Source organism: Ambystoma mexicanum, chromosome 4p, assembly GCF_040938575.1.
Source record: "Ambystoma mexicanum isolate Mex_15411 chromosome 4p, UKY_AmexF1_1, whole genome shotgun sequence".
In the NCBI taxonomy this organism is placed as follows: Eukaryota; Metazoa; Chordata; class Amphibia; order Caudata; family Ambystomatidae; genus Ambystoma; species Ambystoma mexicanum.
Genome location: NC_090927.1, coordinates 87,114,971 through 87,141,075, shown reverse-complemented (window position 1 = coordinate 87,141,075; position 26,105 = coordinate 87,114,971). Strand labels below are relative to the sequence as shown.

The following is a 26,105-nucleotide window of genomic DNA, read 5'->3' as shown; positions in this document are numbered from 1 at the left end:
TCGCACATTGCGTCTTTACCATCCTTAATGATGTTTAGAAACGCTTCCCTTTCTTCTCCCTCCGGGAGGCAGTCAGCTGCTGATGAAGCACACTCCCAAAGTGTGTGGCTGAACCTTGCGAGCATACAAGTAGCATTGTTGGATTTCAACACCATGCTACATGCAGAAAATACTTTTTTGGCCATAGAGTCATATCTCTTGTCATCCCTGTCCTGTGGAACAGTAGGGTGAGCCGATTTACTACCTGATGAAGTTTCTGCCTGCACAACCAGACTCTCTGGAGTTGGGTGTCTGGATAATTATTCAGGGTCAGCAGTAGACACCCTATACTTGGCTGATAATTTTTTGTTAACTGCCGGGATAACCTCAGAGGTTTCCCAGTTTGCCAATATTTTCCTTTGTAATGCCGCATGAAATGGCACCACAGGATCCTCCTGTGGACCTTTAACCAAAATGTCTGTGAGGTCGTCTTGCTGAAAAGCAGGTGAGGCTGTAGACCACCCCATAAACTCTATTATCCTTGCCATCAAGGTTCTATAAGGGGTTTTGGCATGTTCCCCAGTGTCTGGTTTGGCAAATTCCACTTCTGGGGAAGTGTCCAACCCACTTGCTTCATGTAAGGATTCTTGGAGGTCCTTAAACCTACTTTCCTCAGGTAAATTCCTCTGGTACAGGAGTTGCAGATCCCTGCAACTCAAAAGGTCTCTCCTGAACCAAATTCTCCCCTTCGTCATAAATAGATGCTAAGGCTCTGGAATTATCAGATCTTGGAAATGCTATAAATCCCATTTCCAGAGCAGAAGGGGCCAAATTCGTCATAATTGGCTGAGAAAACGTCGACGCGGACGTTAAAGGCTTCAAAGCCATCGAAAAAGGCGTTGATAAAGTTGGTAGAGGCCTCGAGGAATTTGAGAGTATCAGAATTCTACTCGAGGTTGTCGACGACATTCTCGTGATCGAGGCTCTGGGTATGGCCACTGGCTGTGGCGTGGGCGTGGGTTTGTCCTTTCTCGACGTCGATGTCGGCGTCGAATCGACTGACCTGTGCGTCGAAGAACCCTTCGCTAATGGCGTCGAAGACGCCGATCTATGCGTCGAAGGGATCTTCGACGACGGCGTCGAAGACGCGACTTTGCCTTTACTCGAGGGTTCATGACGCTCTCGAGTAGCTTCTTTCGCCGGTGCTGCGACTCACAGCGTTTTGATTTTTCAGGTCTTTCACCCAGGGTATCACCCTCAGCAGTCTTCGAGGGGGTCGAGGCCGCTTTCTCGAAGATGCTAAGCATCTTTTTCCTGAATTCCTCCCACTCAGCCTGAGAGCTATGTTTTGTGGGGCAGGAGACCCTTTTTCGGGGAAACGGAAGAAGAAGACGAGCAAGGGGATCTTCGACGTTTCTTTTTTGAATGCTTAGATCTCGAAGAGTGAGGGGAACTGCTTCGAGACCTAGAACGAGAATGTCTTTTGTGATGGCGAGGAGACGAATGTCTCGACTCCGCCAAGGAAACTTTCAAAGAGGTTTTAACTGCCTTACCTCTCTCGGGCTTCCCCTTACGCTCCTTCAAGGCTTTCGCCGTCATGGACATGCAGTCCTCACACTCCGAACAATGGTGCTCGACTCCCAGGCACCACAAACAGATCCTGTGAGGATCCGTCAACGACATTTTCTTTCCACAGTCTCGAAAATTTCTTAAGCCGGACCGTGGAGTCGTCGGTTTCGGATGAGGAAGCCATCGAGTACGAGTCGGTATTCTCGAGGAATAATGAAGTATATTTGACTGAAGAACTGAGCAACGATATCCCGAAGAACCACGAAGTGCGGAAAAACGGAACTGAGCAACGGACGCTGCGCAAGTCTATTTATACGCGTGATGACGTCAGCGCCGATATGGAGGCTGTCGAAGGACATCGGCTCGAGGGACATCGACGTGCAGCGCCCTCTACTGAAAATGACTTCCGAGGCCAGCAAGCTGGAGATGATCTATCAAAGATAAGGAATACGTCGGAGGACACAATCCCTTCGAAATAAGGACATTTATAGACTAGAACTATGCCGGTGCATGAAGGAAAGAACCTTATGCCCCAAGACTGTGGAGCCCCCTAGCCATCAACATCAGACTAACCCCCTCACTTCTACAGTACCAGAAGGAGCTCAGGACCCAACTCTTCAAGGAATGGCTCCTCCCTAACGCCGAGATCTACTTACTCTCCACTATCATTCCTACCTGAGACTGGCTGATCTGCTCTCCACCGTTTCCTCCCCTGGTGGTTTCTCGATCCCTTGCTGCCAAACTGCCACCCTCCGACTCCCCGAGCGCCCCACCCCCTTGTTTCTCCTTCACTGTATTCGTCCCCTATGAGTGAAAAGTGCCCTGTTGCCTCCGAAGCTAGGTCAGTGTTAAGTAAATACTCTAGTAATGATACTATTAATAATAATAAGGGGACAGTGGCACAAATGGACTTCAGGGTTTTTGTTAGTAAGAATCATTTAACTACTTTCTGAACTCTCTCTATTTTTTAAATATGTTCATTGCTATATTTGTCATTTAATCACATATGTATAAAGCCCTTATTTTGAAGTCACAATTGTACAATATAACAAGACTGAAAATAAAGCACCTTTGCTATGCTCGAGATAATGTGGCAAAGTTGGGGGCAGGTGGAAACTACTTAAATATTCTAATTTTCTTTTTCTGTTTCAGAGAAAATGGGTGCCTGTCCAGCGGCAAAGCCAGACCAGCCTTCTGCATATGAACCGTCAGACATCTGCAACAAATGCAATGATGACAAGGACTGCAGAGGACATTTGAAATGCTGCCCGGGCTCCGAAGGGAAGGAGTGCATGTCGCCAAAGAGGATAGGTTGTAAGTCTTTGCCAGAATAATGCCTGGGGATAAGGACACATCCACCCGATACAAATGGCCAAGTGCCTCAAACCCCTTCAGGGAACCTCATGAGCACATTGTTCAAGTTGTACATCAACACCCATGGTGATAAAGGCACATTGTGTATTTGTTTGTAGTCTGTATTGGGAGTTACACCCACCTTTCCTCCTCCTCAGAGCACTCAGGAAAAGGGAATGGTGAAATATGGGTAGAGGGTGTACAGTACCAATAGAATAAGAAAGGGTTTGAAGAGCTTTACAAGAGGCAAGGCAGGGATCGGTGTGCTGATCCTAAGTTAATATAGGGACCCTGCTGCCAGTGATGGGGTTCTTGGGAGACAGCGCAGTGCCATCCCAAACGTGGGTTAGACAAAGATGGGCAAGAACCTAGGTCACACAGGCGCTGGATTAGTGGGTATATCTATCGGATAGTGTTAACCATTCTGAAAGAAATTCAGTAAAGTATTGACGGTTAGTATCATGGTGATTTTACCTACACAGTTCAATAAAATGAGCGGTTTCAGCAATCTTTCGATGATCGCCCAGACCAATCATTTTATTGCAGATGCCCTCCAGTCCTGACAGGTTGTAAACCAACACGAGCAATCTATCCAGAGCTCACTGCCCACATCAATGCATCCTATTGTCTAACAGGCCTTGAAAAAAACCCAGGAGGTTCGAAACACGTATCGGCTGAACTGTGTAATTAAAATCACCACAATACTAACCATCAAGACTCTACGCACGCTAGGTGAGATGAAAAGCCCCCTTGAAACTGGATGTGGGTGGAATGTTAAAGCACAAGATGTAGCCATTATGCAACCTTCCCTCAGAGTTTTGTCATCTAGAACAGAAAGGACAGCAGTCCAACTGCTTTCTTCCAAGCAACAGAACCAGTAGTAAATCTGTTCATATTATCCACAATTCTATGGCACTCATTTCTGAATCTTCGGAAGTGGCAAAAGAAGTGTACAAATCAGGGTAAAAGGGCTACAGGTGTTTACAATGTTTTGACAGATATCACTGGGCAACAGAATGGCATTACGATGCCCTACCGTCTTTCACGCTTTGAAATAAGCATTTACCCAGTGGGCACCCAGAGCATGGAACACCCTACCACATCACATGTGCATTGCACCCTCCATCACCACTTTCAGAATGAGCCTCAAAATACACCTGTTTCCCCACACGTAATTCAGCCCATCCACCTGCCCTGATATCACTTGGCTATCCTAATCTTTCTATCCTATCCTAAAAACGTTTTTGTAACTTCAGTTTCACCTCCCACCTTTTAACCTTGCACAGAGCTCAGAGATCCTCTGTGTAGGGCCAGCTCTGAACACAAATTCAAATAAAATAAATAAATATATTTTACTGCCCGGCCTCCATTTTGGTAACTCACATGTGTGTGTGGTTAGGTTGTACACAGTGCCCCAAAACTGGTGGCCCAGTCATGTCCTCAAACGCGGAAAGGGTACATAAAAATGCTTTGCTTCTCTGTGTGTTTTGTGCTTTTGGAAAGACTTTTATGCACAAGGTTGGCAATAGCTGGTACCATTTCCTGATAACCCAGAAATGGGAACTTGATGCCCAAGCAATGGGAAACACTTAAGTTGTATCACACTCCCTTTACAGGGATCTCACGGTCCCCATGCAATATGTAGCCATTCTTCACGCATACACTGATCCCCATTGCCGCTGTGAGAGGGAATATCAATATACCTGGAAAAAGCACACGATCCCCAGACTGCAGTGGCATAGACATGGCTTACAAAAAGGGGCAAGGTTTACTCTCTTTTGCACAGAAGAGCAGGTACTCACTCAGTGCCATAACACAAAATGTGGGGGGCACCCTGCGAGCCATGCTGATCCCCCCCCCAACTTGCGAACAAATCATGGGTCATGCCACACTCTGGGCCGGCCTAGATTATAATGCTTGCGCAATATGCACAAACGTACTGCTGAAGGGTATGCTGCACACTGCACTAGGAGAAAGATATAAATATGTGTTTTAATGCAATATACAGCACATTTTCTGTGGGAAATTGGCTATAAAGTCACAGTGTTTGCAATTGTTTTGTAGGGTAACACCAATCCAATACATGCAAGCCACCAACAGTGCACAGGAACATGAATGCTTTGCTATTAAAAATGCCATGCCACAATGCAAACATGTCCAACTGGCTGCACAATGTAGACCAGTGTAGACACGTAAAAACATTACAGTAAAGCATGTCAGGCCACATTTAGACATACCTAAACTGGATGCACCAAAATGCCAGTTGAAGTAATAACACTCGTCAAGAAGAGAGCAAAACATTGAAGCCTGCGTCTCCACGGCCTCTAACAACACGGCCAAACTCTTTAAAATCTGCAAGGAACTGGTCAATTCTGTTGCAGTCTAACCCTCTCCTGTTCCCTCACAGACCCGCTGTACAGCTCTGGCCTCTCACGTCTCCGCTAAATCTCAGGACATCCTGTCCTCTATCTCCTCTTCCTTTTTCAGCCCCCCCTTGGCCATCTCTACCTCGCCTCCTTTTTCTTCTTTCTCTCTGACAACACCTGACAAGGTTTCTAGACAAGTCTGATCTATGAAAGTGTCGTCCAAACAGGTGCTCCCCTGCTCCTCCAGAACCATCAAGGACCATATTAACACCCTCGCTCCAGCCTTAGCTGATTTCTGTAATCACTCTTTCACCACTAAAACGTTCCCCTCTCCCTTTAAGGACTCCCTTGTGCACCCACTCCTCAAGAAGCCGTCTGCCGATCCTTCCTGTCTGGCAAACAATCACCCAATATCCTTCATCCCTTTCCTGAGCAAACTCTTGGAAAAGCTTGCCATCTACCAGCTTACTCTTCACACTGAATCTGGTGGTTGCCTCCAGGACCATCACTCTGGCTTCAGAGCAGCCAGAAGCATGGAAACTGCTCTCCTGAACATCCATGAAGATCTTCTCTCTACTAACCTTGATTGCAGCATTCCTTCTATCCTCATCCTCCTTGATCTTTCCTCTGCTTTCAACATGGTCAACCACGCCATCTTGATTAATCGACTCTGTGAGAACCTGGGCATCACGGATCAGGCCCTGGAGTGACAGACCTCCTTCCTCTTGGACCGCCCCTCCCAGGTCCAACTTAGTCCCTTTCTCTCTGCCACCTCTTTCTACCTGTGGTGTTCCCTAGGGCTCGATCCTCTCACCCTGGTTTTTCAACCTCTACTTGGCCCCTTTGGCCCACCTGATCTCTACCTTCTCCTCTAACTTTCAGTGTTATGCGGATGACTCAGCTTTCCTTCAGGTTCTCTTCAATCTTCTCTCGCTCATTCCTGACTGTCTATCCGAGATTCAGGATTGGTGCGCCTCCACCGCTCTCTGCCTCAATGCCAGTAAGACAGAGATCCTTCTCATTGGGACCCCTGACCCCCGATTTCCCTCTCTCACTCTTGCCACCCGCCTTGTGCCCTCTTCCTTTGCCTTCCTGCGAGGCAAAAAACCTTGGTGTCATCTTCGACTCCGCTCTCTCTTCCTCTCCTCACATCTCAGATGTCTCCAAGAAGTCCCACTACCAGCAGCTCCTCCTAAAGGGACTCTTCCCTTTCTCACTTTCCACCAGAAGCTCACTGTCTCCAAAGCCCTGGTTCTCTCTAGGCTGGACTACTGCAACAGCCTCTTTCTCAGTCTACCTTCCTCTACTCTCCGCCATCTGCAACTAATCCAGAACACGACTGCAAGACTTATCCTTGGTCTCAAGCCCAGCGATCGTATCTCTCCAGCCCTGAAATCTCTTTACTGACTGCAATGATCAAGTTCAAGACTCTTTGCATTGTCCGCAAGGCTTTCTGGGGCGGGGGCCCGCACTACATCCAACGCTCTCTTCCAAAATACCTTCCTTCTTGAGCCCTTTGCTCAGTTACCTCCAAGTCTCTAAGGGTTAGATGCTTCTCCAGGCAGAGAGTGGGGGATAGATTTCTCTCCTCTGCAGGTGCCTCCCGCTGTAAAGGCCTCTCTACCCCTCTCAAACTTGAGCCAAACCACCTGAAGTTTCGGAAGCAGCTCAATAATTTCCTCCTCTCCCTTGCGTTCTCTCTCTTCCTCCCCTGCTGACCTACCTGTCTGCTGTACCTTCTGGTTGCTTGGCTCCCCTCAGAGTCTCTGAGTCCAGGCACTTTCTTGATCGGTCACCCTTTCACTGGCTCCGGGCCTACCATGCACTTAGGAGCTGTACCTATAACCCTGCAGTCCCTTGTTCTCCTTGCACTACCCAGAGCTACGCTGCCCTTACTCAGAGCATTGCTGCCCTGTTTTCCCCTCCCCTCTCCCTTGCACTCCCCCCTCCCTTTGCCCCTGCTCTTCTCTTTCTCGCACTTGCACGATCTAAATGATACAAGGCCTTGTAAGATCATTTGTCTTGTCCTCCCTCTATCTTCTCTCCCTGGTCAAGCCTAGAAACATTTGGGTACAGGTGCGTTCTAAATTACTTATATCATATCATATCATTTTATCACAGATGCTCAGAAAAATATACAATGCCGCAGTAAGAACTGGCTAGACTGGCAGCACCCAAATGCCAATCTAGCCAGGTAATTCCACTTAGCACGACTACTTTCTCAGAAATGCCCAGTTAAAAGAAAGTCATACCAAACTGAGGAATGACTAGACTGGCTGCACCAAAATGCCTCTGTAACCAATAATACTACATATCATGCCTGCTTAGCCTGGATATGGACAACCATTATGCTTTATTGCAAAATCCCAGCCCCCTCCCTTACCCCCACAAACACCCTCTCCCTTTCACCCCCTACCCAAACCTCCAAAATCAGCTCCTTGGCCCAGAATTAACTCCACGTCCCTCTTCCTTGTCCCAGAGCTTACGTATGAGGCACATTGCCTCATACGTAAATACGATTTTCAACAATACACAAGTACTGCCTCATACATAAGTACTGGGACGAGGAAGAACATAATAAGTAATCAAGGCATTAAATACAAGTAGTGGCCCAAAACCATTGGGTTGACTGGGCTGCAGCACTCACCCCCAGGCATTTTGGGCTATGTTGACTCAACCTGGTTGACCTTTAGAGCACTTGCCGGACAGAACAGGACACAGATGGTAAACGGCGCCTGGGTTTCCTGTTGACAAGGGCCCAGCAATACTAACATAAAGGATTTCACTGTTAGTACCTGCATTCAAATGCCACATTTTTTAGGCAATTGAAATCATGATGTAGGTTTAGTACTTGCATGCCAGGGGAGAGATTGGAAGGGTGGGGAGGGAACAGGAGAAAGCTCATTCTCACATTCTCACAGCAGTCCATAAGTGGGTGCTTTCAGACTTAAAGGAGAGAGGTAACTACCTGTAACATTGAAGCTGCACGAGAAAGGTCTCATTAAAATACGTAAAGAAGTTAGATACCCCCACAAAAATAAGTTTGCCCCTCCCCATCGCCCGTGAAGTTAGCGCCTCTCCCAACATTTGGAGGGTTAGCCCCCCAAAATGTAGATTTTGTTGTGCCCTGAACACAGGCACACATACCATTCACCATATACACACGCACACCCAGCCACCCATACATTTAAGTGTGCACTCTTTCACCATACAGGCACACCCAGCCACCCATACATTTCAGTGTGCACTCTTTCACCATACAGGCACACCCAGCCACCCATACATTTCAGTGTGCACCCTTTCACCGTACACGCACACATGCACATCCATCCACTCATACATTTGTCTGCAACCTTTCACCATACACTCACACAGGCAGCCATCTATACATTTAAGTGTGCACCCTTTCACATTACACTCGCACAAGTCATGGGTTTGAGGAGAGCCCTAGTACTTAAAAAAGAAATTGTTTCTTTTTGAAGTCACTCTGACTCCATTAAGAAATTATTTCCGATAAGGACCGAATCCTAACGGAAATCATTTCTTTATGAAGGCAGAGTGACTGCAAAAATAAACTATATCTTTTTGAAATCATAGGCAGTGGTAGAAGTGTGCGAAAAGAAGTAGTGTAACTATGTTCCCTGCTGGCCTGCCCCCGCACTCCACAAACCTCATCGCCAATGCTGCCGCCTGTTAAGATGGATTTCTGAACTCGGACCTGGAGGGGCAGAGGTTCAGAAGGCCAGCCTAGTTTCTTGGAACAGGGTAACCTCTAGACAAGTTGTGGTTATACAAAGGTAGCGGGCGCCCCTCTCTCGCAAGAACAGACATGATAACCTGTTCAGTGGTTATTAACCACTTGAGAGTTCGCAGCCACTGCTTTTACTCACTGTGCCTTTCACAGATGGGAAATATCCATTTGCATATCAGTCTTTGTCCTGCCCAGGGGCAGTCCAGCACCGAAATACAATGGCAACTCCAATCTGAACGAGAGTACCACCAGCAACCCCATACACGTGTTTCACCCTTGTTGGGGATCATCAGTGAGGTGAAGCTGATGCCTCTCTAAGTACAGTGAGAGGGAGACCACGTCTGGTTGCCCCCAGGAGACCTAGGGTTACCAATCCCAGGTTCCTTAAAAAATAGTTATACAAAGGTAGCGGGCGCCCCTCTCTCGCAAGAACAGACATGATAACCTGTTCAGTGGTTATTAACCACTTGAGAGTTCGCAGCCACTGCTTTTACTCACTGTGCCTTTCACAGATGGGAAATATCCATTTGCATATCAGTCTTTGTCCTGCCCAGGGGCAGTCCAGCACCGAAATACAATGGCAACTCCAATCTGAACGAGAGTACCACCAGCAACCCCATACACGTGTTTCACCCTTGTTGGGGATCATCAGTGAGGTGAAGCTGATGCCTCTCTAAGTACAGTGAGAGGGAGACCACGTCTGGTTGCCCCCAGGAGACCTAGGGTTACCAATCCCAGGTTCCTTAAAAAATAGTTATACAAAGGTAGCGGGCGCCCCTCTCTCGCAAGAACAGACATGATAACCTGTTCAGTGGTTATTAACCACTTGAGAGTTCGCAGCCACTGCTTTTACTCACTGTGCCTTTCACAGATGGGAAATATCCATTTGCATATCAGTCTTTGTCCTGCCCAGGGGCAGTCCAGCACCGAAATACAATGGCAACTCCAATCTGAACGAGAGTACCACCAGCAACCCCATACACGTGTTTCACCCTTGTTGGGGATCATCAGTGAGGTGAAGCTGATGCCTCTCTAAGTACAGTGAGAGGGAGACCACGTCTGGTTGCCCCCAGGAGACCTAGGGTTACCAATCCCAGGTTCCTTAAAAAATAGTTATACAAAGGTAGCGGGCGCCCCTCTCTCGCAAGAACAGACATGATAACCTGTTCAGTGGTTATTAACCACTTGAGAGTTCGCAGCCACTGCTTTTACTCACTGTGCCTTTCACAGATGGGAAATATCAATTTGCATATCAGTCTTTGTCCTGCCCAGGGGCAGTCCAGCACCGAAATACAATGGCAACTCCAATCTGAACGAGAGTACCACCAGCAACCCCATACACGTGTTTCACCCTTGTTGGGGATCATCAGTGAGGTGAAGCTGATGCCTCTCTAAGTACAGTGAGAGGGAGACCACGTCTGGTTGCCCCCAGGAGACCTAGGGTTACCAATCAGGGTAGACCAATCAGGGTAGCGATGGCAGCGGTCAAGACTGAGTCTCAAGAGGGGTGAGGGTGACGGAAAGACCTCAATGAGCACACAAAGCAAGGACACTTACAAATTACTCCAGACAGGTTTTATATTAAAACTATAGACACATTTATTACAAGGCCTTTGTAACATCAGCCATAGCAAAGAATCACAATAATACTAAAGTAAACCAACACATCACAATCAATACAATGGGCCTCATTACGACCCAGGCGCTAATGGGTTAACGGTGCCGTAAAAGGCTGCGGCGCCGTTAACCTATTAGCGCCTAATTACGAGGTCCCTTTGCGGGACCCAACCTTATCGGCTGGTGTAGACCAGCCATTAAAGCAGGGACCCGCAAAGGGACCTTGGTGCTAATTACGGTGCCGCAATTTGCGGCACTGTAATTAGCGCCTTCCCCATTCCCATTGAGCCCTATGGGGCAAAAATGGCAATGGGGAAGGGCCATGGAGGAAGGGGGAATTACCGCCCGCCAACCTTGTAATGGGGTGGTAATTCCCCCTTTCTCCATGGCGGAGTCGGTAACTTACCGGCATGGACCATGGTGCTAGTAGCACCATGGTCTTCCGCCAGGGTCGTAATGAGGCCCAATATATATACAAGACCGAGGGGTCTAAGGAGTTATGAGCACGTAATATGTAGACCACCTAGATGGGGAGGAAAACAGGCGGTGCAAGTAATCATTAGTCCCAGTTCGACATCAGACATACACCCAACTAGGAGGAAGTCCGAGCCCTACGAAGAGAGGAGCCTTATGCTCCAAAGGTACCTGCATGCGCTTGTGCCAATGGACAAAATAGGGTCTCTTCAAGGATCTCCGGCAGTTCAGGAAGGTGAATGAAGTGATGAAGAACAAGTCCCCACTACTCATGCTAGGCCTCCACTTGTGTATGTACACATTGGGTGGTCCTGTCCTCCCTGAGTTCTGTGTGCTGCGCACAATTTAAGGCAGCAAATGATTCAACCTTCCTAAGAGCCCCATGCAGAGGTACAGAGATCCCGAGCATGGGATGAGAAAACAACCATTAACAATATCTGGTTTTTAGAAGGTAGCCTTGTTTTATTTCTTAAGTGGCTTTTTCTTGTAACTTTTTGTAAAAACAAACATTCAATTAGAATAAAAGATATAGAGAAAGAGTAAAGCATGGAAAGCACAGTCAAGCATCAGAGTTTTAACGTCACATAATTTCAATCAAAAATTTGGTAAGGAACTGTGTTATAGCAATAAGAAGGGTTTTAACAGTTTTCTGAAGCAGCTTATCACAGGTCTTTGTAAGTAATATGCAGAAACACCTTATGTTTAGCAAAAGCATGGAATAGAGGTATATGTCATATTACTTCATATTGAAACATAACCTTTTAGTTACAATGCTGTCCAGTATTATATTTTGCAATTCAATTATTTTGCATATAGTAGCCTGGATGGGTTGTTGTCATTTCTATGTAGAAATAGTTTTAATAATGGTGGCCAGCCGCGGCTGGTCCAAGACCGAGAGAGACTGGTCCGACGTCTGTTTAAAGAATAAAGATAGTTCTGTGTGTTCCTCGAAGGTGGTCTTGCAATGGGGGACCACGGGGGACACTGTTCGATTGGTATTTATTCTCAATCTTCTTCTGGGGCCTTAATTATGAAGGTCTCCCTGGGGAAAGAGAAGAAAAGGGTCCACTTAGTGTGGGGTACCAAGTGTTTTCCTGGGGGATCACATGGTGTAGGGGGAAGGTTAGAAAGTGAATGCATTGGGTAGAATGCTGATAAAAACAATTAGTGAAGGGCTGTCAGCCCTGCCTGTCTAGCCACTGACCTGTGCCCGGAAGCTGTGTGGAAACTCCTGTGCTTCCAGTGGTCGATGGGGGTTCATGGTGCAGTTAGTGTCTTGCAGCAGTAGTCACTGCATAAATGTGGGAGGCATCCATGTTCGTATCTGGTTGCCAGGCTCCAGAGTCTGGATCAAACCCTGTAGTACAAGGGGTGACAAACGGGAGGGAGGCGGCAATCAGGGATATGTCCTCGCTCATGGTAATCCTCTGATGTTTGTTGGGAGGGCAGTGGGTGGTCATAGTGCCTATCCTGAGGGGATCTCACCTGAATGAAAAAAAGGCTCGAGTACGGCATGGCTGCGTCCACCGTCTCTGTGTAGCAATCGCGATGTGCTGCAAAACGGAGCTGTGGACGCTCCTATATGTGCGCCTGTGCGCTAGCGAAGTGTCTGGTGGTGCGCGCATGCGCAGATGCTATGGATGCTTAATTTGTTAGTGTGTGGTCGCTTAGGGTTGGCGTCTGAGTCGACCTGGCGGGCATGTAAGGCTAAAGCCCAGTGTGCATGTGCAACAACGCTCTTATGAGTGGTTGCTAGCTCTCGCATACGTGGACGAATGCGGAAGGGCAGCGTCCCTGGCAACCATGTGTCCTTAACAATTGGGATCAAGTCCTAGTGTGCTGCGGCCTCGTGTGGAAGCCTGTCCAGGTTGGGAGTAACCTGGTGAGGATTAACTGTACGTAGATGAAAGGCAAGGCCTGTGTTTGTAAAAGTTAGAGTTGGGGCCCTACTTGGAGGGGAGTGTGGCAGGTGGCTTGTGCCTGTGTGTAGATCTTCAAACATAAGGTGTTTCTGCATATTAGTTACGCAGACCTGTGATGAGCTGCTTCAGAAAACTGTTAAAACCCTTCTTATTACTATAACACAGTTCCTTACCAAGTTTTTGATTGAAATTATGTGACATTTAAACTCTGATGCTTGACTGTGCTTTCCATTCTTTACTCTTTCTCTATATCTTTTATTCTAATTGAATGTTTGTTTTTACAAAAAGTTACAAGAAAAAGCCACTTAAGAAATAAAACAAGGCTACCTTCTAAAAACCAGATATTGTTAATGGTTGTTTTCTCATCCCATGCTCGGGATCTCTGTACCTCTGCATGGGGCTCTTAGGAAGGTTGAATCATTTGCTGCCTTAAATTGTGCGCAGCACACAGAACTCAGGGAGGACAGGACCACCCAATGTGTACATACTTTGTTCATTTAGCCCACTATATCCTGTCCGTCTCTTAGGGCTTTCCCTCCAGTTATAAAAAGGCCTCCACTTGTGGGCAGAGGCAGGGTGAGAGTGCGGGATAGAGTCGCTATTTTGCAACAGCGGTAGAAAAGAAATGGGCTCCTGCGTGAGGGGCCACCGTTTGAGGTATGGACTACTCACCGGTCCCCGACGCAGGCAGACCCAGACTTCTCCAGTTCAGTTCACGTTGCTGGCAGGTTCAGATGCGGTAGTCAGGACGTCTCGACACCGTGTAGATTCCGTGTAGCAGGATGCAGGGTCAAGGGTGTCCCAAATGCAGCGAACGTGCACAGGTTGTTACCACAGCAGGGCAACACAGCAACCGCCTTTACTCTGGTCTGGGCGCACTCGTTTCACTTCAGACCTGGGAATGCCAAGTGTACGAAATTCGGTGTGAGGGTGCCGTGGACGCAGAGCAAGCAGTAGACCAAGTTTTGACGGCTTCTCCGAAACGGTGGCGGTGACAGAGAAAAACGTCCTGCGTAAGCTGGTCAGCCGACGGGATGGCCCAGGGACACTTCCGAAGAGGCTTACTTGCAGGGTTTGATGAAGGTGCCGGGAATAGTTGATCCCACTATTCCAATGGGTCGAAGCGCCTTCGCAGACCTTCTAGGACGATTAGATGCAGAGGGGTCTCGCAGGACGACAGCGGCTCAGGGTGCCAAACCTTAAGTGGGTCACCAACGGTTCCTCGACTCAGCTTCTTGTTGCAGGATACTTGGCTCCTTATCCCTTGTTCGGTGTGAACTCAAGAGATCGACATGGTAGCAGTGTTTTCAGCCTCCTCTTATCCAAAGTTCCCTTCACGCCAAAACGGAGAGGACCCAATGGGAGATCTGCTCACAAACACTAACACCATACGTGGACCTATCACGGACCACGGTGGTCCCAGGTATTCAGGACACTCCAGACTCTCTGGCACCCAGGATGTGTATTGGGAACAGACATCCCAGCCCACATCCTGGAGGCACACACACAAGGCATGCAGAAGCCCGCGAAAGCTTTGGGTTTCGCGGGAAAGTCATGACCAAATACGGACTGACCCGGGTCGGCTCGACCTGGGGAAGGTGAAGGGGCAAGATGGTCAGAGGCCAGGACAAAGAACCTCGTGGCATGGCCATTTTGGGAGCCAGGCCACCTATTCGTGCCAAACGCGGTAAGCGCGGATTACATGGAAAAAAAGGGTTCAAAACACAAGAGAAATGATAGCTGCCACCAGTCCTGTCCGTGACACACTTGCACAGTTCAAAATAAGTCCAGCGAAAGTTTCTAGGGCCTTTCGAATGACTAGAGACCCAAGAGCACAGTAAAGTAAGTTACAGTGCACTCTTGTTTCATGTTGCACAAAAGCTGCAACATGAGGAAAGGACTAAGGGAAACGAAGTCTCCCAGTACTGACTGTCTTAAGGGCATGCCGGTTTCCCCATAAGAATTGAGCGAAAGCCCAGAGAAGTGCGGCGGAAGGCTGCGCTTCTCTAGCAAAGTCTAGATCAGAGTATAAAACAGCAGCAAAACGTTTGGGGGTTGCCACACGGAGGGAAAATTACATACAATCATGAAATCTTTCCTAACACTCGCCCCTCCCAGACTAAGCACAGGGGGAACTAATCCACCCCTGGATGAGTTTCTTGTTCAGGTCGGTTAAAAATTCTGGACAACCCATCAGCATTGCTATGTTGGACACCTGGCCTATGATCAATAGTGAAGTCAAAGCCTTGTAGACTTATGGACCACCTAAGCAACTTTGGATTCTCTCCCTTCATGTTCATTAGCCACTTTAAGGGCTTATGGTCAGTTTGCACAATGAAGTGGGTCCCATAGAGGTAGGGCCTCAGCTTCAGTAGGGCCCACACAACAGAGAAACATTCTTTTTCTACTGTGGAGCATCTGAGCTCTCTGTCCTTAAACTGGCGACTAATGAAACCAATCGGGTGTTCCTTACCCTTCTCATCTACTATCTGTGATACTACAGCTCCTATCCCAGTGTCATAGGCATCTGTATGCAAAATAAAAGGTCTTTGGTAATCAGGGGCCCTGAGAACAGGGGCCTGGCACAAGGAGTCTTTTAAGCAAATGAAGGCCTTCTCACACTCTTCAGTCCAAGTTACTTTCTTGGGTTTCTTCGGAGTGGTGAGAGCAGTCAGAGGGGCAGCTATGGTGCCATAGTCTGCCATGAAATTTCTGTAATATCCTGTGAGTCCTAAGAAGGCTCTCACTTGGGTCAGTGTCGTGGGGGTAGGCCAGTCTTGTACTGCTTGTACTTTAATGGGTAGAGGCTGTATCCTCCCTCCACCTACTTCATGTCCAAGGTAAACCACTGAGCCTTGTCCAATCTGGCATTTACTGGCCTTTATGGTCAATTGTGCTTTCTGAAGAGCCTGTAACACAATCCCAAGGTGTTTCACATGGTCTTCCCAGGTGGCACTGAAAACTGCTATATCATCCAGATATGCAAGACAGAATTCATCCAACCCATTCAACACACGATTCACAAGCCTCTGGAAAGTGGCAGGTGCCTTCTTCAACCCAAAAGGCATAACCCTGAACGGGTAAAGACCTTCTGAAGTTCAGAACGTTGTCTTCTCCTTGGCATGTTCTGCGAGGGCTATTTGCCAATAGCCTGCAGTGAGGTCAAACGTACTGAGGTACTTGGAGGCACCCAAGGTATCCACTAGCTCATCTGTTCGAGGCAAGAGGTGTGCATCTGTCTTGGTGACAGCATTCAGAGCCCTGTAATCCACACAGAACCTCAATTCGGAAGTATCTGCTTTTGGAACCACAACCACAGGGCTGGACCAAGGACTACTAGAGGGTTCAATCACCCCAAGATCTAACATTTTATTGACCTCTGTCTTAATGTAAGACAGTACTTTGTCTGACATCCTGTATCCCCTATTTTTGGTAGGTACACTGTCTCCTGTGTCTATGTTATGTTTGCACCAAGGTGTCAAACCAGGGGACTGTCAAAACAGGGGGGAAAATTGCCTAAGCAAACCCTTCACCTGAGCCTGCTGATCAGAAGTCAGGTGAGGGGCCACTCGGACACCCTCAAAGGAGCTATCTGAAGGACTGCTTGGAAACAGGTCAGGGAGAGGTTCAGCCAATAGCAGTGCTGCGATTTCAACTCTTTGGATGAAAGCCTTGAGCCTATTTACATGGAACACTTTTGGAGCCTGTCCAGGCCTTCCAAGGTCCACTAAATAGTTGACCTAACCCAGGGGCTCCACCACTGTGTAAGGGCCTGACCATTTATCCCGCAAAGCTCTAGGCCTTATGAGATTCATGATCAGGACTTGCTGACCTGGTGTGAAGTTGATGAGGGAAGCTTTCTGGTCATACCAATGTTTCACCAGGGCTTGTCCTGCCTTCAACTTATCACTAGCCAGACCCATCAGGAGGACCATCCTTTTTCTGAGCCCTAACGCTCTCACTAGTCTACTACGTTGGTAGTAATAGGGGGAGTGGGCATCTTCCATCCCTCCTTGACTATGGCTAAGGGTCCCCGCACAGGGTGACCAAACAGAAGTTCGAAGGGGCTGAAGCCAACACTCTCCTGTGGTACCTCTCGGTAGGCAAACAGTAAGCATGGCAAAAGAAGATCCCATTTTCCTCCAGAGCCCCAATCATACTTTTTAAGGTCCTGTTAAAACGTTCCGCCAGACCATTGGTCTGAGGGTGGTATGCAGAAGAAAACTTGTAGGTGACCCCACATTCTTTCCACATAGCCTGCACATACTTCGACATAAAGTTGCTGCCTCTGTCAGACACAACTTCTTTAGGGAAGCCAACCCTAGTAAAGATGCAGAGTAAAGCTTTTGCGACTGACTTGGCAGTCACAGTTTTCAATGGGATGGCCTCAGGATATCTGGTGGCATGGTCGACCAATACCAGGATAAACCTATTGCCTGAGGATGTGTGGGGGTGAAAGGGACCAACTATGTCGATCCCTACCCTCTCGAATGGTACTCCCACAACTGGGAGTGGTACCAATGGAGCTTGGATTGTTGAACCACTCTTACCAAATAAATGGCAGGAGGCACAACTCCTGCAGTGACTTTCTACTTGCACCCCCATCTTGGGCCAGTAGAAGTGAATGGATAACCTTTGCTTGGTCCTCTTAATACCAAGGTGACCAGCAAGGGGCACTTCATGCGCCAGCTGCAGGAGGAAGGATCTTATAGCAAGGGGAACTACCAACCTCCTATGGTCTCCTTCTGTAGACTCTGTGGGCTCACTATACAGGAGTCCACCTTCCCAATACATCTGATACTTCCCAGGAGGTTCACCCTCAAGCTGGGAGCAGGCCTGTCTCCTTAAGCCTTCCAGAGATGGGCACTCATGCTGGCCTTTACAGAATTCTTCCCTGTCAGGACCACCTCCTAACAAATTGTTTAGTTCAGGATGGTCATTGGGCTGAAATCTTCAGGCATCACCACCTCCTCGTCAGGTCCGGGTGATTGACCAACTACCTCCACCACAGTGGTAGGCGAGTTAGGGGGAATATTTTCTTTCCCTCTTTTTGGTTTTCTGACTCCTTTAGCCTTGGGTTTCCCCTTTGTCTGGGCAGGGCATTGGTCTTGGCCAATGCTGCCCTCGTTTGAGACCTTGTGCAGGGTCTGTCAGCAGTATCTCCCACAAGCCCTAAAGCTCTGAGATCATTGTCCAACAAGACCTTTCCTGGGACACTCCTCTGAATCTCACTGGAATCCTGACTTCTGTACAATTGATAGTAAGATTTACAGGTATTACTGGGAACATGAGAGGTGGGCCGTCAGCCAACTTAGTGGGCATCAGAGTAGCTCTGGCAACTTCCTCTGGGTCTACCAAGGTAGAATCCACTACAGTTTGACTGCACCCACTATCCCTAAGAGCTGGAGTATCTACTCCATTGATCAGCACACTGTCTTTGAAGTAGTGCTTGGTGTTATCTGGAATCCTAGCATAAGCTTCTGCGACTTTAGGATCCCAGGAACCCAGGGAAACTAAAACTACCTCAGCTTCTATCCCACTGGGGAAGGAGTCTGAGGAGAAGGATGCTCCGGTAATCTCTTTTTCCTCGTAGGAGGAGAAGGCCAGATTAGCAGAATGGACCCCCAAGGTTTTGACCTTACATCTGGGATCCCCTTCACGTGGTCAGTTGCTCCACAAGCAAAACAAGATCCATTGGGTCTGTTTACATAGGGAGGCTTATTATAACCAGAGTTCGGTTTCGGAGGCTGACCTCCGCTACTCTGTGAGATCTCCTGTGCCTTACCCTTATTTTTCTTTTAGTGGCCCTTTTGGGGAGAAGATTTATCAGTTTCCCCACCCTCCTTATCTTTGGACTTTTTCCCTTCCTCCTGCTTACCAGTATGAGTCTTGTCCTTATGGGATACTCGATGTGACACCCATAAATCTGCTGCAACGGCAAGTTTCTTAGGATCTATCTCCTTTGAATCTGCCAAATGCTGCTTAAGCTCAGGGGAAGAAGATGCAAAAATATGTTCCAGCATGACAAGACTTATCATACCTTCAAAGGTAGAAACCTTATAACCTTCGACGCAGCCAGTCAAGTTTTTTAAGGATTCAGTTACATAAGATACCCAAGTACCACCTTCTTTTTTGTTATACTCTCTGAATCCTTTTAATTATTGGGCAGGAGTCTTGCCAAACTTTAAAATGAGAGTCTGCTTCAACATTGCAAAATCTGCTCTCTCAGCTTTCGACATTTCCATAATGGCACTGCAGCCAGAATGGGGCAGTCTGCTAAGTAACCAGGCAATTTTATCAGCATTGTCAACTTGTTGAACTTCAAATGCATACTCAAATGTATTCAGCCAGTCCATAATGTCATTCTTTTCCTCATACACACTGAGCAGATCTTTTGGAAATCTTGGATGAGAGGAGGCCCAGACCCATGTCCAGGACCCTTGGATCCATTGGCAACTTGAAGTTTGGCCAGTTCCAACTCGTGATCCCTGTCTTTCTGTTTTTCTGCCTGTTCGATTTTTAGTTTGGCCATATTGAACTGATGCTCCTTCTGCCTAAACAGCAGTTCTTGCTTCTTGAATTCAAATATGGCCTCCACATCAGCACTGGCAGAGGAAACATTGGACATTTCATCCTCCCTGTCCTCATGGTCGCTGTGGACCAGTGCAGCGGCAGAACTATCAGTTCTACCAGTGAGAGCAGCCCCACCTCCTTCTGCACTGTCCTCTGAAGCTATACCGCTAAGCTGAGCTTCTTGCCAGGCCATGATTCTTTGGATCATTTCCATTTTGGTGCCTTGAGAGAAGACACCTCTCTCAGCACACATCTTTTTCAATGTTTCAGATTTAGAAGCATTTAAAGTTAACAAGGTACTTGTTTCCATACTGTTAGATAAGACTATGGCCTTTAAAAAGTTATACTACGACAATTCACTATGTGTCCTGGTAGGAATAACTTGAAATGCCTTCGCTCGTGCGCAACACTGGATACCTTCAGTCCTATCCCACCGCTGTACACCAATTTGTTAAGATGGATTTCTGAACTCGGACCTGGAGGGGCAGAGGTTCAGAAGGCCAGCCTAGTTTCTTGGAACAGGGTAACCTCTGGACAAGCCAGACCAATCAGGGTAGCGATGGTGGCGGTCAAAACTAAGTCTCAAGACTGGTGAGGGTGACTGAAAGACCTCAATGAGCACACAAAGCAAGGACACTTACAAATTACTCCAGACAGGTGTTATATTAAAAATATAGACACATTTATTACAAGGCCTTTGTAACATCGACCATAGCAAAGAATCACAATAATACTAAAGTAAACCAACACATCACAATCAATACAATATATATACAAGACTGAGGGGTCTAAGGATTTATGAGCACGTAATATGTAGACCACCTAGATGGGGAGGAAAACAGGCAGTGCAAGTAATCATTAGTCCCAGTTCGACATCAGAAATACACCTAACTAGGAGGAAGTCCGAGCCCTACGAAGAGAGGAGCCTTATGCTCCAAAAGTACCTGCATGCGCTTGTGCCAATGGACAAAATAGGGTCTCTTCAAGGATCTCAGGCAGTTCAGGAAGGTGAATGAAGCGATGAAGAACAAGTCCCCACTACTCATGCAAGGCCTCCACTTGTGGGCAGAGGCAGGGTGAGAGTGGGGGATAGAGTCACTATTTCGCAACAGCGGTAGAAAAGAAACGCGAGGGGCCACCGTTTGGGGTATGGACTACTCACCGGTCCCCGACGCAGGCAGACCCAGACTTCTCCAGTTCAGTTCACATTGCTGGCAGGTTCAGATGCGATAATCAGGACGTCTCGACACCGTGTAGATTCCGCGTAGCAGGATGCAGGGTCGAGGGTGTCCCAAATGCAGCGAACGTGAACAGGTTGTTACCACAGCAGGGCAACACAGCAACCGCGTTTACTCTTGTCGGGGCGCACTCGTCTCACTTCAGAAATGGGAATGCCAAGTGTACGAAATTCGGTGTGAGGGTGCCGTGGACGCAGAGCAAGCAGTAGACCAAAACGTCCTGCGTAAGCTGGTCAGACCACTGGATGGCCCAGGGACACTTCCGAAGAGGCTTACTTGCAGGGTTTGATGAAGGTGCCGGGAATAGTTGATCCCACTATTCAAATGGGTTGAAGCGCCTTCGCAGACCTTCTAGGATGATCAGATGCAGAGGGGTCTCGCAGGACGACAGCGGCTCAGGGTGCCAAACCTTCAGTGGGTCACCAGCGGTTCCTCGACTCAGCTTCTTGTTGCAGGATACTTGGCTCCTTATCCCTTGTTCGGTGTGAACTCAGGAAATCGACATGGTAGTGGTGTTTCAGCCTCCTATTATCCAAAGTTCCCTTCTCGCCAAAACGGAGAGGACCCAATGGGAGATGTGCTCACAAACACTCACACCATACGTGGACCTATCACGGACCACGGTGGTCCCAGGCATTCAGGACACTCCAGACTCTCTGGCACCCAGGATGTGTATTGGGAACACACACAAGGCATGCAGAAGCCCGCAAAAGCTTTGCGTTTCGCGGGAAAGTGCATGACCAAATACGGACTGACCCTGGTCGGTTCGACCTGGGGAAGGTGAAGGGGCAAGACGGTCAGCGGACAGGACAAAGAACCTCGTGGCATGGCCATTTTGGGAGCAAGGCCACCTAATGGTGCCAAACGCAGTAAGTGCGGATAACATGGCAAACAAGGGTTCAAAACACAAGAAAAACGATAGCTGCCACCAGTCCTGTCCGTAACACACTTACACAGTTCATAATAAATCCAGCGAGAGTTTCTAGGGCCTTCGGAATGACTAGAGACCCAAGGGCGCGGTAAAGTAAATTACAGTGCACTCTTGTTTCATGTTGCACAAAAGCTGCAACATGAGGAAAGGACTAAGGGAAACAAAGTCTCCCAGTACTGACTGTCTTAAGGGCATGCCAGTTTCCCCATAAGAATTGAGCGAAAGCCGAGAGAAGTGCAGCGGAAGGCTGCGCTTCTCTGTCAAAGTCTAGATCAGGGTGTAAAACAGCAGCAAACAGTTTGGGGGTTGCGACGTGGAGGGAAAATTACATACAATCATGAAATCTTTACTAACTCCGTCCACAGCCAATACGAACACCCAAACAAACACACCTGCTGTTTAAGGCAGGGTTCAGTGTAGTGCACTGAAATGTATGTTTAAACTTCTTCCTACACTTTTATTTTAAAAGTAAACTATTCTGGAACAGTTTCGTTTTAAAATAAAAATATAGGAACGGAAAAACCTAAAAATAAAAAGTAGAGGAGCACCGCTCCCACCCACTTCGACCATTGGTCACAGGGCTCACCCCAGCCAATGACATGGAGGCCTCCAGCCTAGGGTCTTCCATGTCATGGGGTGGTGGAGCCCTCCAACTCCAAAAAGAAAGTTTATTTTTGTAGTCACTGTGCCTTCATAAAGAAATAATTTAAAAAAGACCCTTTTTTTCTTTTGCATTTTTTTTCTCCAAGTGCGGCTCCCTCCCAGGACATGTTCTGTTGGGGCCCTGGCACCGTGGAGGCTGCCGGGGCCCCGTTACACCAGTGTGCTCACTATCCCAGACTACCTGCTTTCTATTGAGTGCCAGGGCTAGGAGTATGTACCTCTTTTGCCCTCCCATAAAGACGTATCTGCCCCGCCCCCAGGTGGTATCCATAATTAGAAGATGCCCCTGAAGAGTCCTGCGGCCTCTCATTAAACCTATTTTATATTCATGTCTCATTTCATTGCCTCACTCTCTCCATCTTGATCCTTTTTTGCAGGATTCCTGGCAGCACATTCTTCAGGAACCTTGAGCGCAGGATTCCTGGAGGACCGACGATGAACTTGTTTTATGCAGCCTACTTGGGGGTTTCTACCTGAATCTAACGGTCACGCAATTCTTTAGTAGCTTAAGTAGTCGGTTTGAGTTTCGATTAAAGTCAGAAAAGGCGCAATGTAAAATTGTAGAGGATCACAATAGCATAAGTATTCAGTGAATTCTGATTGTCCGAGAGTGGTCTGCAGTGCTTATATTTTCAATCTGTAGCCAATCGGCGTGCAGCATACATTAGGCTCTGCCCACCTTGCGCTTGGATAATCCAAAACCTGTATTAATCAAATAATAAAAACATAACTACTGCTTTGCGATGATTTTGTGGTCCTTTGTAAGGTTGTCCAGTAGACCTGATACTCAGAAGAGTGCACTCTTCGTACTGGCTGCCAATGGCAGTGGCTGTGCGTGTACTGACTGTGTCATTTTAGGGACAGGTGCTTAGTGTGCATTAATTTCGTCTTTCACTGTAACCCCCATCCCCCACTGCCACCACCGTCATTATGGGGCATTTAATATTGAAGAATTTACAGGCAAAATGGCTTGCCCCAGATATGTTCCCCCATTGGCTATTCCATGTATTATGGCATATATACCGTGACACCACACATATGTGCATTCACCACACGGATATGGTTACACGGCATATGGTAATGCATGCTGTTTCGGAGATTAATGGTTTCTGCCCTGTGTTGCTGTATCCACGGAGACCAAACAAAATTTGCCGATTGGGATACAGGTCATGATAGTGGAACAAAGGTTGCGATAGTGGCTTACACCTTTGCACGTTTACAGCTCATGGAATTGTGCATGTATGCGGCTGCTCCTTCGAACACCTCTTTTCACTGTGGATTGTATCCGGAATGTCCCACGAATAAGCCCCACATCCTGAGGTTGTGTTGCTCTTGCTATTGCTATAGCTTCTTGTAAAGCGCTAATGGCAGACGTATCAAAGCGCATACTCACTAGTATGGTGGAAATCATTAGCAAAATTAGATGATTAGATTAAAAGAAGGGTTTTTAAGACCTGGGCTACCTAAAGGGTTATGCGGGGCAGGTAGTCTGGTATTTACCCCCGAGAGAGCTTAGACTTTACATGAAACAATTCCCCTCAGCCAAGCTTAGAGACTGGTACCTCAAATTTAGATTGGATTGTCTGCCGACCCTTGATCGGGTAGGGCCTAAATTGGGGATTCTGCTGGAGCATAGACTCTACAGACTGTCTGGTGGGGAACTGGAGTCGCTGCAACATCTGGTGGTGTATTGTCCCAGGGTATTGAAGGAGAGAATTGCTTCAATTAACCCCCTTCATTAATTCCCAGACAGGTCTCATAGCATCTGACTTATGGCATAGACTTAAAACCACCGCCCACTGGTCCCTTACTCTGGCCCTGGTAAAGGTCTTGATCCTTACCTTCTCCAGCCTGGAGGAGGTGATGGAAAGGGCCCTCTTAGAGGCAGAGGCACCGCCGGTCCCTTACTCTGGCACTGGTAAAGGTCTTGATCCTTACCTTCTCCAGCCTGGAGGAGGTGATGGAAGGGAGAGGCACCGTTGGGCGTGGGTTCGGCCCCTACACACCTGCCGACCCTTGATCGGGTAGGGCCTAAATTGGGGATTCTGCTGGAGCATAGACTCTACAGACTGTCTGGTGGGGAACTGGAGTCGCTGCAACATCTGGTGGTGTATTGTCCCAGGGTATTGAAGGAGAGAATTGCTTCAATTAACCCCCTTCATTAATTCCCAGACAGGTCTCATAGCATCTGACTTATGGCATAGACTTAAAACCACCGCCCACTGGTCCCTTACTCTGGCCCTGGTAAAGGTCTTGATCCTTACCTTCTCCAGCCTGGAGGAGGTGATGGAAAGGGCCCTCTTAGAGGCAGAGGCACCGCCGGTCCCTTACTCTGGCACTGGTAAAGGTCTTGATCCTTACCTTCTCCAGCCTGGAGGAGGTGATGGAAGGGAGAGGCACCGTTGGGCGTGGGTTCGGCCCCTACACACCTGGAGCGTTATGCCCTTGGTTCCTGGGCGGGACTGTTGAAGGGGAGGGTTGTGGAGTGCATTTCCCAAGGTGAGCGAGAATAGCATTAGCCAGCGACACAAAGACAAACATGAGATTATGTGTGTGGTGAGGGAGAATCTAGAGATGCTGATTTATGATTTAAGTGTATTTTCTTTCTTTTAATTATATTAATAATTAATTATATTAACATGTCTCTCACGTTGAGAATGAGAATATTTTGTAAAAGTACCTTGTTTACTGAAAACATTTATCTTTTTAATAAAAAAGAAGGGTTTTTAATTGCTTCCTGAAGGACATAAAGTTGAGACTAGTATGTAAATTGGGAGGAAGGGCATTCCAGTGCTTCACCACCTGGATGCAGAACTAGCTCCCCAGGGCTCTGGACCGTTTGAAACATTGAACCGCTAACGAGGAGGCATGTCATGAAGGTAGATTATGAACAGGAGAGAGAGAGTAACTCTGAAATAAGTGTGATAGATAATCACATCTTTAAAAACAAGAGTGAGGAGCTTGAGTCTAATTCTGTTTGCAACAGACAACCAGTGAAGAGAGAAGGCAGAATGTGGGATCTGTGGGGTAGTCCCAGAACAGTGCGTGCCCGAGTATTCCGTGTTACCTTTGTCTACCACATTTCTAGGGGTCACCTTGCAGCAGTGAGCTGCCGTAATAATCACGCAAACTGATGACGGCTCATGCAATATCTGCAGCATGCTCTTCCGAGATATATGGTCTAATTTGACATAGTTTATTATAGAAACTAGTTGCACTGATCACTTTACATGTTTCATCATAGAGAAATCTAGATCAAAATACAAACCCAGGTTTTCCACAAATGGTGATAGTTTAACATTCGCTTTGTCAAGCAGATGCTACTTGTTGGGGTATGTAAACGTACCAGATACAAATGGATTAGGGGAAACTGAGCCAATTCTGATCCATCCATTCTTCAATGAAATCCAGTGAATAATTCATATTAACATGTACTGAGACACTGTTTTGTGGGGAAATGCCGAAGATGTGCGCGGTGTCATCGTCATAGTTCTGAAAGGTGATATCGTTATGCTGAAGCCAGTCAAGCAGTGGCTTTAAATAGTTGCTAGAAAGCAGAAGGGATAAACACACTCCTTGCGGCACTCCACAGTCTAGCTTAACAGTTTAAGATTCAGTCTGATTGATCCTGACAGAGGCTGTTCAGTTGGTTAAGAATGAAGAAACCCA

At 47.5% G+C, this 26,105-nt stretch overlaps 1 protein-coding gene across 1 annotated transcript in view; it reads left to right on the top strand.

The window, feature by feature from the left end:
* The window catches only part of LOC138452543 (platelet endothelial aggregation receptor 1-like), a 402,175-nt gene extending 378,992 nt beyond the window's left edge, over nt 1-23,183 (top strand). Inside the window, exons 12-13 of the mRNA XM_069604987.1 lie at nt 2,701-2,862; nt 22,814-23,183. Of these exons, the coding sequence (XP_069461088.1) occupies nt 2,701-2,862; nt 22,814-22,815 (164 nt within the window). The 3' untranslated portion in view covers nt 22,816-23,183. The remainder of the gene's footprint in view (nt 1-2,700; nt 2,863-22,813) is intronic.
* The last annotated feature ends 2,922 nt before the right edge of the window (nt 23,184-26,105 follow it).